This window comes from Betta splendens, chromosome 15, assembly GCF_900634795.4.
Source record: "Betta splendens chromosome 15, fBetSpl5.4, whole genome shotgun sequence".
Classification (NCBI taxonomy): Eukaryota; Metazoa; Chordata; class Actinopteri; order Anabantiformes; family Osphronemidae; genus Betta; species Betta splendens.
The window spans coordinates 408,197-424,754 of NC_040895.2; the positions used below are offsets into that span (position 1 = coordinate 408,197).

The 16,558-nt window shown below is 42.3% G+C and overlaps 1 protein-coding gene across 1 annotated transcript in view; it reads left to right on the plus strand.

Moving 5' to 3' along the window:
• slc18a2 (solute carrier family 18 member 2) overlaps positions 1 to 14,690 on the plus strand; it is a 90,214-nt gene extending 75,524 nt beyond the window's left edge. Inside the window, exons 12-16 of the mRNA XM_029175836.3 lie at positions 9,501 to 9,552; positions 12,764 to 12,827; positions 12,912 to 13,031; positions 13,272 to 13,405; positions 13,508 to 14,690. Of these exons, the coding sequence (XP_029031669.1) occupies positions 9,501 to 9,552; positions 12,764 to 12,827; positions 12,912 to 13,031; positions 13,272 to 13,405; positions 13,508 to 13,615 (478 nt within the window). The 3' untranslated portion in view covers positions 13,616 to 14,690. The remainder of the gene's footprint in view (positions 1 to 9,500; positions 9,553 to 12,763; positions 12,828 to 12,911; positions 13,032 to 13,271; positions 13,406 to 13,507) is intronic.
• The last annotated feature ends 1,868 nt before the right edge of the window (positions 14,691 to 16,558 follow it).

Consider the following 16,558-nt stretch of genomic DNA (forward strand, 5'->3'; position numbering starts at 1 on the left):
GGCGTAGGCGTAGGCAGAACGATCTTCCTGACGGAGAGCGGACTTATTTTGCCACTCCGCCGGGAACGACGAAGCATGAAGCTCGACTTAGATTTCACACTAGGTTAAAAAGGCTCTGCACCTGTTTTGCCGGAGAAGCGGGTCAGGGCTCCGACATACGAAGCTGCTGGGCCCAGCGCTGGTGCTGCAGCGGCGACCGGAGCTGGAGCTGGAGCTGGCTTCACTCGCTGGGTGAGTACCGCTAATTGTTCTCTATACGCTGTCATTAGACTTTCCTGACATGCTGTGTATCTGGAAAGTTCCTGGAGCATGGTGGTGATCCGTTCTTCCTGGGTGCGAATCTGCGCCTACTGAGCTTGTAGCTCAGCTGTGGTGCTTAAATACTGGATGACTAATTACTGATGATACACAGGTGATGTTAACAAGGACCGGAAGTAAAGCTGGGTTAAATGGGTGTGAATGCTAAACAGGAAATGGTACAAACTAAAACCGGAAATGAGTGAGAACGTAACTAAGAAACATGAACTGTGACAACCTGTAAAGAACTGGCTCATCAGTTGAACAAAGGACTGTGAGAAGGTGTGAAGACCACGTCCCTCATGAAGGACGTATAATTTAGAAGTTTCTTGAGAAACTTTTTTTTTTTAATTTTAGTTCTGTCCAGCAGTTTAATAATATATGTATACTTGATTAATGGTTTATTTAATGTTTTTGTTTAGCTAATCCCAAATATGTATGATGTTGCTGTGTTGGTGGACAGGTTAAAGGTGTGTGTGCGGGAGGGGGGGTGTAACCAGCTGCTGAAACCAAGCAATTCTGTTATGCAAACAATCGGTGCAAAGTAAGTAAGCAGGGATATACCTTAGGCTAACACATTCATAACTAAACAACGGTTGTACTGTGGTTTACCTTGGAGATTAATACTAATGCCAATAATAGTGTTAAGGTACGTGCACATACTCATACAAACATACATATCATATACATACACATACCATTGTTATACATATCCCATACTACTTAATAATAGTCATGACATACAACACCACAATTTCCATATTCACACATTATTGGTATTGGTAGTGATAAGTATCAGTAATGCTATAGTAATTTGGAAAGCCTGTTTATCAGCTCAGGTGTTGAGTGTCCCACTACAAGGTAAAGCTGTAGCCTAACATTATTCACCCAAAGGATGAGGCAGACGTCGGTGCATGAACAATGCCACTTGTGAAATCCAGGGTGATGTGAGTAGCTCGGCCACTACGCCCATCCAACAAGCAGAGGAAAGAATACTAGCAGCCAGGGAGCCCACGCACCTTCAGTTCCAGGAGGGCAGGTGTTACGACCCAAGCCGCCCACGTAGAGCCCCCCAGGCAGAGCTGCAGCAGCCACAGAGACAGCACCCGAGGTCAGAGTGGGCCACCGTGGGTCAACGCTGTCCGCCCCAAGAGAACCAGGGGCAAACACTCCCCCCGGTGGGAGGGTCGGCCCGAGGACCCATGGTCCATAGGGAGCCCACTAGGAGATGCCCCCGCGCCCAGAGTGGGGCTCACCCCCAGTCCACCACCCCTACACGAGCGAAGCGGGGCCTACCCCATCGGCCCGACCACATGCCCTGGCACCACACCGGCCTGCAGCACAAGGCCAGCAATTTGTGGGGGTCAGGAGACGAGATGCCACCCAGGCAGACGATCAACATAACGAAACACGAAAAACAGACCCACACCTACATCAACACACACACACACCATAAACTCTCTCAAACTAGTCAATCATACAGGAACCCATGCACTCTCAGATACATTCTCGCACCCACACCATTCGCTTGATCTCATTCGTGTGGAGGGTAGGTCTCCGGCCTGCCACCCATGTGGCCCCAGGCAGGGACCGCAGCTCCTCCCGAGCCCCGCCCAACTCCCCCAACCCGGGAGAAGCAGAGGGCAGCGGAAAAGGCACCCCAGAACCCTGCAACCCAGCTTGGACGTGAGTGTGTGGAACTAGAGTGCACTGAAAACGGGTGACACCTCCAAGAGCACGACCGCTGGCTGACAGTGTGCCCCCCGGACAGTGCCCCCCCCCCACCCTAAATGTCTTTTTGCAGTTAAAACTGGGTGGTGATCTCCCCACCAGGGCCAGTGGGCAAGGCCACAACTGGCCTCAGCCCCAGGCCCCAGTGAAAGAGCCCACCCCCAGTCCTGTGTATGTGGCTAAGTATGAGGAACTTTGGGAGATCGCCTATTCTCCGAGGGGTCTAGCCAACAGAGCCATCAATGTGAAGGCTCCGTCCACTGGCCCCCCCGGAGGGAGTCCCCCAGATTCCTGGACGAGCATGTATGACTAATGCAATTAAAACTGCAGAGCATCCTACTTGGAAGGGAGGGAACCACTTCCCGGTAGCCTCGGTCCCTCCATCAGCAGGACGCCCCTTGCAGACCTAAGTGGATGAATGTGGAGAAATGTAGTTGGGAAGCAAAGCACCAATTCAATTTTTTCAATTCAGTTTATTTGTATAGCGCCAAATCACAACAAAGTTATCTCAAGGCACTTTACAAAGTAAGGTTTAAAACCTCACACAACTAAACCCAACAAATCCCACATACAGCAAGCATTTAATTTGACAGCAGTGGAGAGGAAAAACTCCCTCTCTAACGAGAAAGAAACCTCCAGCAGAACCAGGCTGGATGTGTGTGGCCATCTGCCTCGACCGGTTGGGGTGAGGGAATAGACAGAGAAAAGCACAGCAACAACAACAAGCAACAACAGAGCACAATCAGGATGGTTGGACCAGGGACTGGATACAGGCAGGATGGTTGGATTCGCAGCTGCCCTTCACAGACACCAAACTTTGAGTCCAATGATACCTGTAGGTGAGGACAGAGTAGAGGAGAGAGAGGAAAGGGGGGAAAGAGAGAGAGAGAGAGAGAGGGAAAGAAGCACAACTACTGGAGAGAAAGAGACAAGGTTAGTTAAACATGAGACAATGATGGGAGGTTATTGGACAGAAGAGGTAAAAGGAAACAGAGGAGCTCAGTGTATAAATTCCCTCAGCAGTCTATGTCTATTGCAGCTTAACTAAGAGATGGTTCCTGTGACTAACAATCATTGCCAGTGACCTGAACCATCTCTAACTATAAGCTTTATCAAAAAGGAAGGTTTTAAGCCTAATCTTAAAGGTGGAGAGTGTGTCAGCTTCTCGAACCTGAAGAGGGAGCTGGTTCCAGAGGAGAGGAGCTTGGTAGCTAAAAGCTCTGCCCCCCGTTCTACATTTAAACACTCTAGGAACCACAAGTAGCCCAGCGCTCTGAGAACGAAGTGTTCTGCTGGGAGCATAAGGAACTATGAGGTCTTTAAGATAAGAAGGTGCTTTATCATTGAGTACTTTGTAGGTGAGTAGGAGAATTTTAAATTCTATCCTACATTTTACAAGCAGCCAGTGCAGAGAAGTTAATGTAGGAGAAATGTGATCTCTCTTTCTAAGTCCTGTCAGGACTCTGGCTGCAGCATTTCGAATAAGCGGTAGGCCTTTTAAGGAGCTGTTAGGACATCCTATGAGAAAGGAGTTACAGTAGTCCAGCCTAGAGGTAACAAATGCATGGATCAGTTTCTCTGCATCACTCTGAGAGAGGATGCTTCTGATTTTAGCTATATTTCTAAGATAGAAGTAGGCGGTTCTGGAGATTTGTTTAATGTATGATGTAAAAGAGAGATCCTGGTCAAAGATGACACCAAGGTTCCTCACAGTAGAATCTGAAGCTAATGTTATGCCATCCAGGGTGGCTATCTGATTCAATGGTGTCTCTCTCATATTTTTAGGCCCAACAATAAGAATTTCAGTTTTATGTGAATTTAGTTGAAGGGCGTTTTGGGACATGCAGGATTTGATGTCTTTTAAACAACCCTGAATTTTGACTAGTTGATCTGTTTCATTTGGTTCCAATGACATATATAGCTGAGTATCATCTGCGTAACAGTGAAAACTAATAGAATGCTTTCTAATAATCTCACCTAGAGGAGACATGTATAGGCTAAAAAGAACTGGACCAAGCACAGAACCCTGTGGTACTCCATAGCTAATCCTTGTGCATGTGGAGAATGCCTCATTAACATGAACAAACTGGAATCTGTTCAACAAATAGGATTTAAACCATCCCAATGCTGTTCCTTTAATCCCGATTCTATGTTCTAGTGTCTGTAATAGAATGTTATGATCAATTGTATCAAATGCAGCACTAAGATCTAACAGGACAAGGACAGAAACTAGACCACTGTCCGAAGATAATAGAAGATAGAAGATCATTAGTGACTCTAACCAGAGCTGTTTCTGTGCTATGATGTTTTCTAAATCCTGACTGAAAATCTTCGTACAGGTTATTCCCACTCAGGTGGTCAGATAATTGTTTAGCCACGATTTTTTCCAGAATCTTGTAAATAGAGCGTAAATTTGAAATTGGCCTATAGCTGGCTAGTTGTCCAGGGTCCAGGGCTGTTTTTTTTCAAAAGAGGTTTGACCACAGCCACCTTAAAAGCCTGTGGTACATAGCCTAGTTGTAAAGATTGGTTGATTTGATTTAATATGGACGAGCTGATGAAGGTAGAACCTCTTTGAGTAATCTGGTTGGGATTGGATCTAAAAGACAAGTGGACGACTTGGAAGAGTTGATTATTGAGGTTAACTCCATATGAGTTATGGGGAAGAAGCTGTTTAGGTAAGACAGAGGATTTGGTATATTTAAAGTTGATGGATCTAGATAGTGCTTTCTGTCGTTTGGAAGAAGTCGCTGCTGAATGTTTTTTCTAATGATGATAATTTTATTAGTAAAGTAGTTCATAAAGTCATTGCTGCTGAGATTTAAGAGGATAGTAGACTCAACACAGCTATGACTCTTTGTCAGCCTGGCTACAGTGCTGAAAAGAAACCTGGGCTTGTTTTTGTTTTCCTCAATTAGGGAGGAATAATATGTTTTTCTAGCAGCACAAAGTGCTTTTTTATATTTCATTAGACAGTCCTTCCATGCAATGCAGTTTACATTTATTTTGTTGGAACGCCACTGTCTTTCTAGTTGTCTGGTCCTGTGCTTTAGGCTGCGGATCTCTCAGTTATACCACGGAGCTAACCTCCTCTGATTCACTGTCTTCTTATTCAGAGGAGCCACTGTGTCTAACATTGTACGTAGAGAAGCTGCAGCATCATCTACAAGACAGTCAACCTGTTCATAAAGATTAAGGTGACTGTTCTCCTCTTTGTATCTACAAGACATTGAGGCAAAAGATGATGGAATCATCTGCTTGAATCTGGCAACAGTGTTGTCAGATAAACATCTGCTATAGTTTCCATCTGCTATAGTAACATTTCTTTCCAGCTATTAGGTCAATTGTGCTAAATTCAAAAGTTAATAAGAAATGGTCAGATAACAGAGGGTTTTGGGGGAAGAACTATTAAATTATCAATTTCAACCCCATATGTCAGGACAAGATCCAGGGTATGGTTAAAACGATGAGTGGGTTCATTTACCTGCTGTGTAAAACCAATAGTGTCTATTAAGGAGTTAAAAGCAGTGCTGAGACAGTTGCTGTCAACATCTACATGAATGTTAAAGTCTTCCACTACAATGACTTTATCTGTGCTAAGACCTAAGTCAGATAAGAATTCAGAAAATTCAGTTAAGAACTCTGAATATGGAGCAGGAGGATGGTAAACGCTACAAAACACAACTGGCTTCTGAGTCTGGGTGAGAAAGGCTCAGCGTGAGGCTCTCAAATGAGTTATAACTATGTTTAGGTTTAGGAGTAATTAATAAATCTGATTTATAAATTGCTGCTACTCCTCCACCTCTACCTGTACTTCTTGGAACATGATAGTTGATGTGACTCTTTGGAGTCGACTCATTTAAAGTAACATATTCATCCCGCTGCAGCCAGGCTTCAGTGAGACAGAACAGATCTATGTGATGGTCACTTATAGAGTCATTTATTAACAAGGATTTAGATGAGAGAGATCCGATATTTAATAAACCACACTTTATTAACTTACTGTTACTTTGTTCTTTAAGAGGAACTGTTTTGATGTTTATTAAATTCTGGTAAGTCACTGCTCTTTGATTTGTGTGTGACTTGTATAGTTTAGGTGGTCGGGGAGAAGACACAGTCTCTATGCGATAACTAAGACTAAGAGTGGGTGGGGGCTGTAGAGAACGTGCAGAGAGGCGTGTAAGACTGCGACTCTGCGTCCTGGGCTCCACTCTGAGTTGTCAAGGAGTAGGGAGACCAGGGTCTGCAGAGCCAGGTTCCTAGCTCTGCTACCCATCCCACCGCCCCCCACATCCCCCAGCCAGGAAGAGACAGCCGAGACCCGGGGACCGCAGTACTACTGCCTAGGCACCACACGCAGCACAGCCAGATCCATCCTCACCCTTCTTTCACGCTTACCCATTTTCTCGCTCAAGTATGCCCATGCTCGCCCCGTGTAGTGCTACACTCAAACCTACGCACATACTCAGCGGTTGTGCATTGAGGGCCAACCTCCACCCAGGGCCCAATGAAGGTTGCAGCCTGAGTAGTCCGCCAAACCCCCCCAACAGGCCCGAGCAGTTACTCCGCTCCCCGGAGACAGGCACACACCAACCCTCAAAATGGCCCTACTCCGGCACAGGACTGCTGGTCTCAGCAGCCACCACACCCCCACCGCAGGGGACCCATGTGGCCAGCCCAGAATCCACCAGCCCCGTTGTCCCGGTTCCTTAGGTGGGCAGGCACCCCTACCACCAGTTCATAAGGATGATTTTTTTGAGAAACATTTCTGCTCTAAAAGACTGTAGGAGCAATGACCCAACTTTCACACAATCTGGTTAAGAAAATGGTCAAAAGAATTGGATGTTTATAAAATTTCTAAATAACACTTGTTAAAAATAAAGCGTTAAGTTTATAGCTTCAGAATATAAAAGTTTCTTATATTAAACCACCAACTAACAAAAAAAATGGCTTGTGTAAAAAACTGTGGGTGGGAAGTTGTGTGCTTTGATCACTAGGCTCTTTGAAGTGATGGATCTCTGAAGAATCTTCTGTTTAAGTCGTTCACAAACGTATCTGGTTACATCACGTCAGGTAACAGCACTGCAGGACTCTGATGCTTTGGGGAGAAGGGGGTGGTGTGAAACTAGTCTAACTAGTGCTGTGGATTGGTCGTTCTGTTTGAAGAGGCTCTCTATTGTTATGTTCATCTAAGCTTCGTTTAGAAGATTCAAATGCTCTTTTCTTATTTAAAACAGCTCCTGAAGCAGGCAGACTGACACACACTACATCCAAATGAATATGACTGAATATATAAAATGAGAATTTAAGAATTTCAATAGATACATTTGTAAAGCTTAATTCAACCTAATACACCCAGTAACTGATAAACCTCCAGAAGGTAATTTTGCAGCTGTGGCAGCGTGAGCTGCCGATGCTTATCTATGATTAAAAAAGTAAGTACAACATTCAACTCTGACATGAAATCAACTTTTCAAGTTATCTCAACTTTTTAGTTAACTGTTTAGACAAACTAATGTCTGTCTGTCTGTCTGTCTGTCTGTCTGTCTGTCTGTCTGTCTGTCTGTCTGTCTGTCTGTCTGTCTGTCTGTCTGTCTGTCTGTCTGTCTGTCTGTCTGTTTGTCTGTCTGCCCTAGCAAACAGTGTAGAACTGACATTATCAGATCTATTTCCTGTTCTCAGAACTGTGCCTATACTTGGTGTTTGACCCTAACTCTACAAGTCAGATACTAAAGCTTCACCTTTTGGTTTTACCCTGGAATTGCGTCTTTGGTGCTAAAAATGGGGGTGGCCTCATTAACATTTTTAACACCTTCCCCAGACAGACCAAGGAGGGGGGCTGCTGACAATCGGCTCACGAGTGTGTGATAACTGTGTGATCAGCGCTGAAAAAGGCACTGACAGTCAACTGAAATCAGCGAAAACGAACCGCTCCATCTGTAGGGTCATTCTACAGCCTATAAGCTTTTATTAGAGATTATTAGTCTGTAGGTTGAAGCAGGCCAGAGTTGTGACCTGTTGGAGTCACAGCGCACATGTGGATTTGGAGGGGGGTGAAATATGATAAATATATAAGAAATTTGGTATTTGGTATTTAATGGCATTTGATTTATTTCTTTATATAAATAGATTAGGCTTTATTCTTTGGATCCCTTTTGTCATTTATACCTTTCTAGCATACACCTGGGAGATATTTGCTTTTATTTACAAGGGAAAAATGGTGGAATTGATTTCTTTCTCTGTGTTCTACGGTGTATACCTATTTACCATTTAGATCTACACTGAATGTGACAGCTGTGGTAAAAACTAGAGAGTGTTACCTAACCAAAGAGCCCAGCAATTTATTTATTTTTTGAATCTCTCACTTTGTTCAGGCGGAAATGTTGATTGATTTACATGGAATGATATACATAAAGTTTAGGTTTTAGTCGTGATTATTTTTTAGACTGTATACTGACCAACCTGTTTGACAGATTTCAAGTAAATGTTATTTGATGTTTGTGTGTACAGTGTATGTTTGAGCATATTTGCATTATGTTTATGAAAAAAAACACATTCATTTGAAATTCTATTTTTCATGTATATAAAATAAACATTTTTTATTAGAATTTTGTGTGATTTCAAAGCAGCACTGCAGAGCTACACGGTGCTCATCTGTCCACTTTTTAACAGTCTTAATGATGGCAGTCTGCCATTGAACCAGACGTGTGTAATGTGGCAGCAAATGAACCACATTGTGGTGTGACATTGCCAAAGGGGGGAGAGCAGTGGAACAATACACCTCGTCAACATTAGCATACATCAGGTCCAGTGTCTTCTTGCCCCTGGCAGGACAACACACAAACTGTGTGAATGTAGGAAGTGACTTTGTGAGGCTGATGGTTAAAGTCACCAAAGATCGGCTGTATGTCACATGCAGTAGTGTTTGCAAAGAAAGAAAGAATGTAGACAGCAATCAGTATAGTGAGTGAAAACTCAAGTAATGTGGAAGGATTCCCACGACCAACAGTTCAATGTCAGATTACGTTTGTGACAGAATCTTTGTGATCAAAATATATGCAGATCATTTAAATAATGTACAGTTATACTAAATAACTTGACAGTTCTCTCTGTTGCTTAGAATTATAATCATTAATAACCAGTGAAGTAACCGCTGCACTTTAGAGATGTGTAACGGGAAGGCAAAATCTCTTGCACCTTACTTAAAGAGCTTTAACACTTTTTCGACCAGTGTTAAAGCTCTTTGAGTATCTTTGTTGCACACACAAGCATACCCAACTTTACACACCAGTGTCAGAGCTGCTATGCAACTTTACTGACAAATTCAGGTTGTAGCTTGTCTTACAATGTGTGTATATTAAACGAGAAGACTAGACTGCAAGTACTAGACTTAAATTCCCTTCTCCCTGCCCAGTTTTATTTTGCTATTTTATGAATTAATAGCTAACACTGATCTTTTCTTCATCTTACAGATGGCTTTGTGCTCTTATTGGAATGATGGTTGTAGGAATCAGTGTAATATGTGTAAGTATAAGAGAAAAACTACACCCTTAATGTACTTGCAGAAGAACAGGTGAGTGACATCATACAGTATCATCTTATAATACTGTATATCACTTACCGTATATAAAAGCTGACCTATTTGGTCAGGAGCTGTTCAACTTTCTAAAAATATTGAGAAAACGAACTGAAAAAAATTAACACCAAGGCTGAATTGAGTTAATAGAATATCTCTGCACTTGGTTACATAGCGCATACGTATGTACAGTGAATGATGGTCAGCACATGTGGGTGATAGGATGGCTGAATGGCTGAAAATGAGAGTTAATTGGGATGGTTCAAAACAGCACACAGCAGGGTGGTCGGACAGGCAGTGGTCAAAAACGGGAAATTATTCTCCAGCAAAGGCACCATCATGCACTAGGCAAAGGCAAGGTCATGGCAGGCATGAGAATCAAAACCACAGAGTTATTGGATGAGTGCTGGAAGGATGACAAACTGGGTAACATGAGCAGAAGATCTGTCAACTGAACAAGGTAAGTAGTGGTACTTAAATACTGAACTAAATGACTAATGGAAAACAGCTGGTAAATAACCCCCCCAGGGCGAACAAAAGGAAAACAAGTCAAGAACACACAGAAAACTAGGTAACACAAAACGAAGATGAAGGTGAGGCCACCAGCCCTGCAGCATAGCACAAGGGACCAGGAGGTGTCGCTTTGATCACCAGAGTCAGTCAGACTAGAACTAGCAATGAGACTGCAGCGACACGTGGAGCTGATAGTGGAACCAGACCAGGGACTGAGGAGCAGGGCAAGGTACTGAGGAGTTGCAGCTGGACACCGACGGAGATGTAAAACTAGGCACAGTAACCTGGGAGCTAAGCGAAGCAGTGGCAGGGTAGCATTTAGGAACTTCCAAACAAGCCTCTGCAGCTCCAGGAACCGAAAGAGGAAGCTGGTTAGTACTGCCATCTGGAACTCAGGGTTGAACACCTACGGACAAGAGAGCAGAGAAGACTGGAACTGAATCACTAGGGGGCAGGACAGCAGTCAGACAAGAGACCAGGCATAGGGCAGGATCTGGAGCAGGCATCGCCGAATCACCAGGAACCACAGCTGGTAGCTGAAGGGATACGCTTTACCGAATTACCAGAAAGTAGGGCAGCTGTGGTCATTTTTCGGACCATTAGGACCAAGGACAGGAGTGGTCAACTTCGGACCATTAGGAACAAGGGCAGGAGTGGTCAACTTCGGACCATCAGGAACAAGAGCTGCAGTGGTCGTGAAACAGGAGCTGGGGCTAAACACGGATGCTGAGTTGCCAACCAACTTGTTCTCATTCTCCAACCTACTCTCACCCCACAATGGGGTTTGGCCACTCTTCTTAAAGGTCTGGCCCCGCCCCCTTTACCTGGGAGGAACCATTCCCTAGAAAGTTCCGGAACCTACTCGAAAAGTATAGAAATAAATCCCCAACATTCACTTTCAACGGGAAGTGGTGGAATGGTAGGGAAATGTCCAAATGCCAGCATGATCGCATGTGCACCCGCTCTCTGCGGCTAGTCAGCTGATGCAACAAATCCTGGTTGTATACTGTGTGTGTGTGTGTGTGTGTGTGTGTGTGTGTGTGTGTGTGTGTGTGTGTGTGCAGTCTGGAGCTGCTGCTCTGTCAGCGGGGGACAAACCAGAGGTTTGCCACAGAGAGCTAGTGCTGGACCCAGATGTGGATGCAGAACAGGTGGGCCTAGATGCTGGACTTGAGCATGATCAGGACTTGAGCCGGACTCGAATGATGAACTGGAGCGTGAGCTGGACGAGAATGCTGAACTGGTGCTTGATGGGGCTTGGTGACAGGAGCAGCAGAAACCAGACGTGGCTGGATAACTTGGACAATAGAGGCCTGACGTGGCTTGGCGACAGTAGCAGATGGGGTGAGACATGGGTGCCAACTGATGACAGCATTGTGACCGGATGAAACAGGCCGTGACTGAGAGATGAGGTTTGGGGAGGGTGCAGAATTCTTTGACCCTGGACCAACCAAAAAGGGTCTTTGATCACCGGGAGCAAGAACAGACAGGGACAAAGAGTCTGGACATCCGGCAGCAGCAGTAATGGGACGTTCCTGAATGATTCGTTCAATATGCAAGCACTACAGTTCTTTTGAGATTTGTTTATTCGGATCCTTACAGATCCACAATTCTTAGGCAAACTTTACTCCTAGCCTGAGAACTGGGCGCAGTAATGGCTGTGCCAACAAGAGTCTGTAACTTGGACCGTAATGAAGGAGGGAAACAAACAGAATCAGGAGACAGCTTAGGTTGAGTGGTGGAAGCGATTTGAGACTAGGGCCTGGGACAGCAGGTTTTAGACAAGGAAGAGAACTTGGGGTTGGCACAGTGATTGTAGACAAGGTCTTAAATCTGATAGTCGAGGTGGTCTGTGGGAACTGGGCAGGACGTGGAGCTTGAATAGCTGAAGCAGAGATGAAGGCACACGCTGAGCAGCAGGGTGTAGCCAACACAGGGACTAGCGCCTGCTGAGGAGCCAGATCGAGATGGGAACTGGTGATGGCCGTGAAGTCGGGGCGGAGACATGAACTGGAATCGGTCGTAAAGCTGGAGCTGAGACATGAACTGGAAGAAAAGCCAGGACTGGGACACAGAATGGAGTCAGGCGAGAAACCGGAGCTGAGACATGAGCTGGAAACGACCTCGAGGTTGGTGCCAAAGCAGGAACTGGAGTTGGAATGAGAAGCTAGAGCTGAGAAGTGAACTGGAGTCGGATGAGAAGCTGGGGCTGAGCTGAGAAGTGGAGACTTAGCCGACATGGTGCGCAGAGCGCGTTCCAGATCTAAACACATTGTGTTCAACTCGTATCATATTTCCTTCATGCCAGAGTAATCGAGCCACCATTGCTCCTTCATAATTATGTTTTTCAGCTTGTATAGTGCTTCTTACCTTGCTCTCAGAAACTCCCTGTAGCAATCTCAGAAGTCCTCTGACAAGTAGACCAGGCAGAATCCATAGCACCGCAAAAACTCTCTTCACGAAACAGGGATAAATTAAACTTAAAAAAAATGGGGTAATTTCACATATACATATAAAATATGTACAATAGTTAACACTGGTGGTGTTTAGTGCCTATTTGCTACTATTGAGGTGACGTCAGGTTCTTGCAACACAGAAACACTTGAAAATTAAATTAACAACATTTGCCAATATTTATTCATCCAGGTTCCATTTGCTACAGATATTTACGGTCTGATTGTTCCCAACTTTGGTGTGGGCTTTGCTATTGGTAAGTTTGGAAAATGTAATACTGTATTATCACAGCACAGAAACTGAATGTGAAAAGCTTAAATTTGTTTGTGACGTGATGCAGGCATGGTGGACTCGTCTATGATGCCTATAATGGGATATCTGGTGGATCTGCGGCATGTGTCTGTTTATGGAAGTGTGTATGCCATTGCAGATGTGGCTTTCTGCATGGGATTTGCTTTAGGTGAGTAGGATCCCCACTGGTACAGCACACTCACTTGTCTTGTCTGACATTGAGTTTAGCTGTTAAATAGCAATGTGTTGTGGTTTAGATAAATGCTACTGCTAGTAAACTATTATTGCTTATTTCTTTTGTTGTTATTTACTGTATTATATTGTGAGCATTTTAATCTAGTGTCAAGGGACCCACTCTATCAAACAAGCCAAACTAAGTAAATGTTTTATCTGCCCTTCAATGTTGTAGGTCCATCCATTGGAGGTTACATAGCTGAGAGTATTGGCTTCCCCTGGCTGATGACCTTAATTGGCATAGTGGATATCTTCTTTGCTCCTCTTTGCCTCTTCCTTAAGAACCCACCTGGACAGGAAGAGAAGCTTGTAAGCTACAAAATGCGTTCAAATACAATGAAATAATGAGCAAACAAAGAAACAGAAAACAGGCCTCTTATGCATGTTGCTTACCCACAATTGTCTTTTCAGGCAATTTTGATGGACACCAACTGTTCAATGAAGACAAAGTCCTACTCCACACAAGGAACATACTATCAGGGTGAAAACGTGGATACAGAATATGATGACTATGATTAACAGGACATTGGCCATGCTAGTTCAACCTTCAGATGATATATTTTGTTGTACAAAAAGTTACACAGCACTGAAACAAAAGAGATGAGCGATAACATAGATAAATGTCTTGTGTTTAGTCTTTACTGTTCAATGTCCTCTTAGCATTTGTACTGGAGTAAACCAAATGTTTTGTTGATGTGTGCTTGTAAGTAAATTGTGAGAGAGATATTTTTAGCCAGTCAGATGTCAGAAACCCATTATCCAAGAGTAGACCATTAAAGGTCTCTGTTTTGTGTCATATTGTATATAGACATGATACTGTTTTGTCTATTATCAAAGTTCTTTGTAATTGGATTACCGTGTGGTCTGTGAAGAAATCATGTTTGGGTAAACTCCAGGGAAATATTTTGGTCGTTTCAGAGGGGTTTGATAAGCTAAGCTAGTCAAGTCAACTTGATTGTCCATGTGTATAAGATTCCACAATTTACTAAATGATTTTAAACAAAGACATTTGGAGTGTTAAAATGGACATTGCATTTTGTTAGAAATATTATTAAGGCACTATTCATATCTAAGCTCAGGAACATATTTTTAGTCTTTCACAAAGCCTGGTGAGGAAAAAAGTGAACAAAGCCAATATTCATGTCTGTTTAGCTTTGATTGAAATTCAGTGTTATAAATTAATTATTGGAATTTTTTATATATATATTTTGCCAGCAGTTTAAAACATTCAAATTAAGATAATGGCACTTCTAGATGACTACACCGGACCTTACTTGTTTTCAGTAGGGGGCGGGTCAACTATACAGTATGTGGGAAATCAGGCAGATAAGTCTGAGCAGGTACTAACACACAAACTCTCCCAACAGGCTTTTTAAGTTACAGTGCCTTGCAGAATTATTCATACCAATTGACATGTTCCACATTTTGTCATGTTAAATGAAATGTCATTTTTTGCTGGAGCATTCATCCCTTTTACATAAAACTTATTCTATTGTGATTTTATGTGATAGACCAACACAACACAAAGTGACCCATAACTGTCAAGTGAAAGAAAATGCTAATAGCTTAAATAAATATAATATAAATATCTAAAGGGTGTGGTATGCATTTCTATTCATTTCTCCAGTATTGTAGAACCACCTTTTTACTCTAACTCTTCTTTAAGCACTTGGTACTTCTCAATCTTTTTGTGCTCCTTCTTCCTGATATTGTTATCACCTGGGATTGCTACATCTATCACTACAGCCTTGTTTTCTTTTTTGTCCACCAATACTATGATGGGTTGGTTGGCCATTACCAGTTTGTTTTCTTTTGATCTCTTTCTTTTCTATTGATCTAGTACTCGGAGCCTGCTCCTGTGCTGCTAGGATCAATGCCTCTGTGCTGTCTTTCAGTCAAGCTTTGTGCAGCCACTGGTAGGATTTGTTGAGATCATCCACTTCTTCTATCTGCCTGTGGTACATACCATGCTGGGGTTTGTCCTTCCATGAGGGTTCCTCCTCTTCCTTCTCTTCCCTTGGTTTCTGCTGCCTGAGGTATTCACTCTAAGCATGTCATCTGTTAGGGCCATCTTCCTTTTTTTCTCCTGACCAGCAGTTTGACAAGCATATATTAGGCTGAATGTCATATTGTGATGGACAGGGGTACATAAAACATATGTATAATTTTTTTTATACATATGTATAAATAAGGATATACTTAGGATTTTAGTCAATCCTAAATATAGTTAATGTCACAGGGTTGGTGGACAGATTGAGATTGTGTGTGTGGTTAGGGAGAGCTTGGAAAGAGAGAGTGCAACCAGCTGCTGAAACCAAACAAATCAACGAAGCAAACGAATAGGCACAAAATAAATAAGGATATACTTTAAGCAGACACATTCATAACTAAATAAGTGCTGTACTGTCTTTAACTAAGTTAATATTGTTAAGTTAATATTATTATTAATAATAATAGAATAAAATAATAATAATAATAATAGTTATTATGTTATTATTAAGAGTTAAGGTATGTGCATACACTCATGCATACATACAGTACATATACATACACCTATGCATATACATTATTATACATAATAACATACAATAAACATACACATAATACTTAAAAGAAAACTTCATTGATTTACAATGGGTTGACCAAAACGATCTCGGGTAGTATTTAATAGTGAAAGGTAATTCAGATTCCTCCATATTGTCTATGCAGAGAAATTATCATTTAAAGCACTAGTTGTAGTCTTCGAGCTCCAGGCAAAAAGGCCTCTGGCCTATTTGGGGCTTTTTGCAGAGGAATAAATAATAATTTCTCTGCATAGAAAATATGGATCAATCTGAGTGTCCCTTCGTTCTTAAACACTACCCGAGATCGTTTTGATCAACCCCTATTGAAAGGTTTATTTTTTTTATTATTTATAATAGTATAATAGCCATGCGTACAACATTGCAACTACCATACTCATATATATATATATATATATAATATATATATAATATATATATATAGATATAATATATAGATATATATATATATATATATATATATATATATATATATAGATATATAGATATAATATAGATTAATAGAGTATAATAATTATTATTATTATAATATAATAATAGAGTGTGTATATATAAACACTGACACACACACACAACATATATATATATATATATATATATATATATATATATATATATATTATATATATAATATATATATATATATATCTATATATATATATATATATATATATATATATATATATATATATATATAACTCCCTTTTCACCCCACACGGGTGGTCTCATCCACTTTCCAAGCTCGGGTCCTCTACCAGAGGCCAGGAAGCTTGAGGGTTCTGCGCAGTATCCTTGCTGTTCCTAGGACTGCACTTTTCTGGACTGAGATGTCGGATGTTATTCCAGGGATCTGTTGTAGCCACTCCTCCAGTTTGGGGGT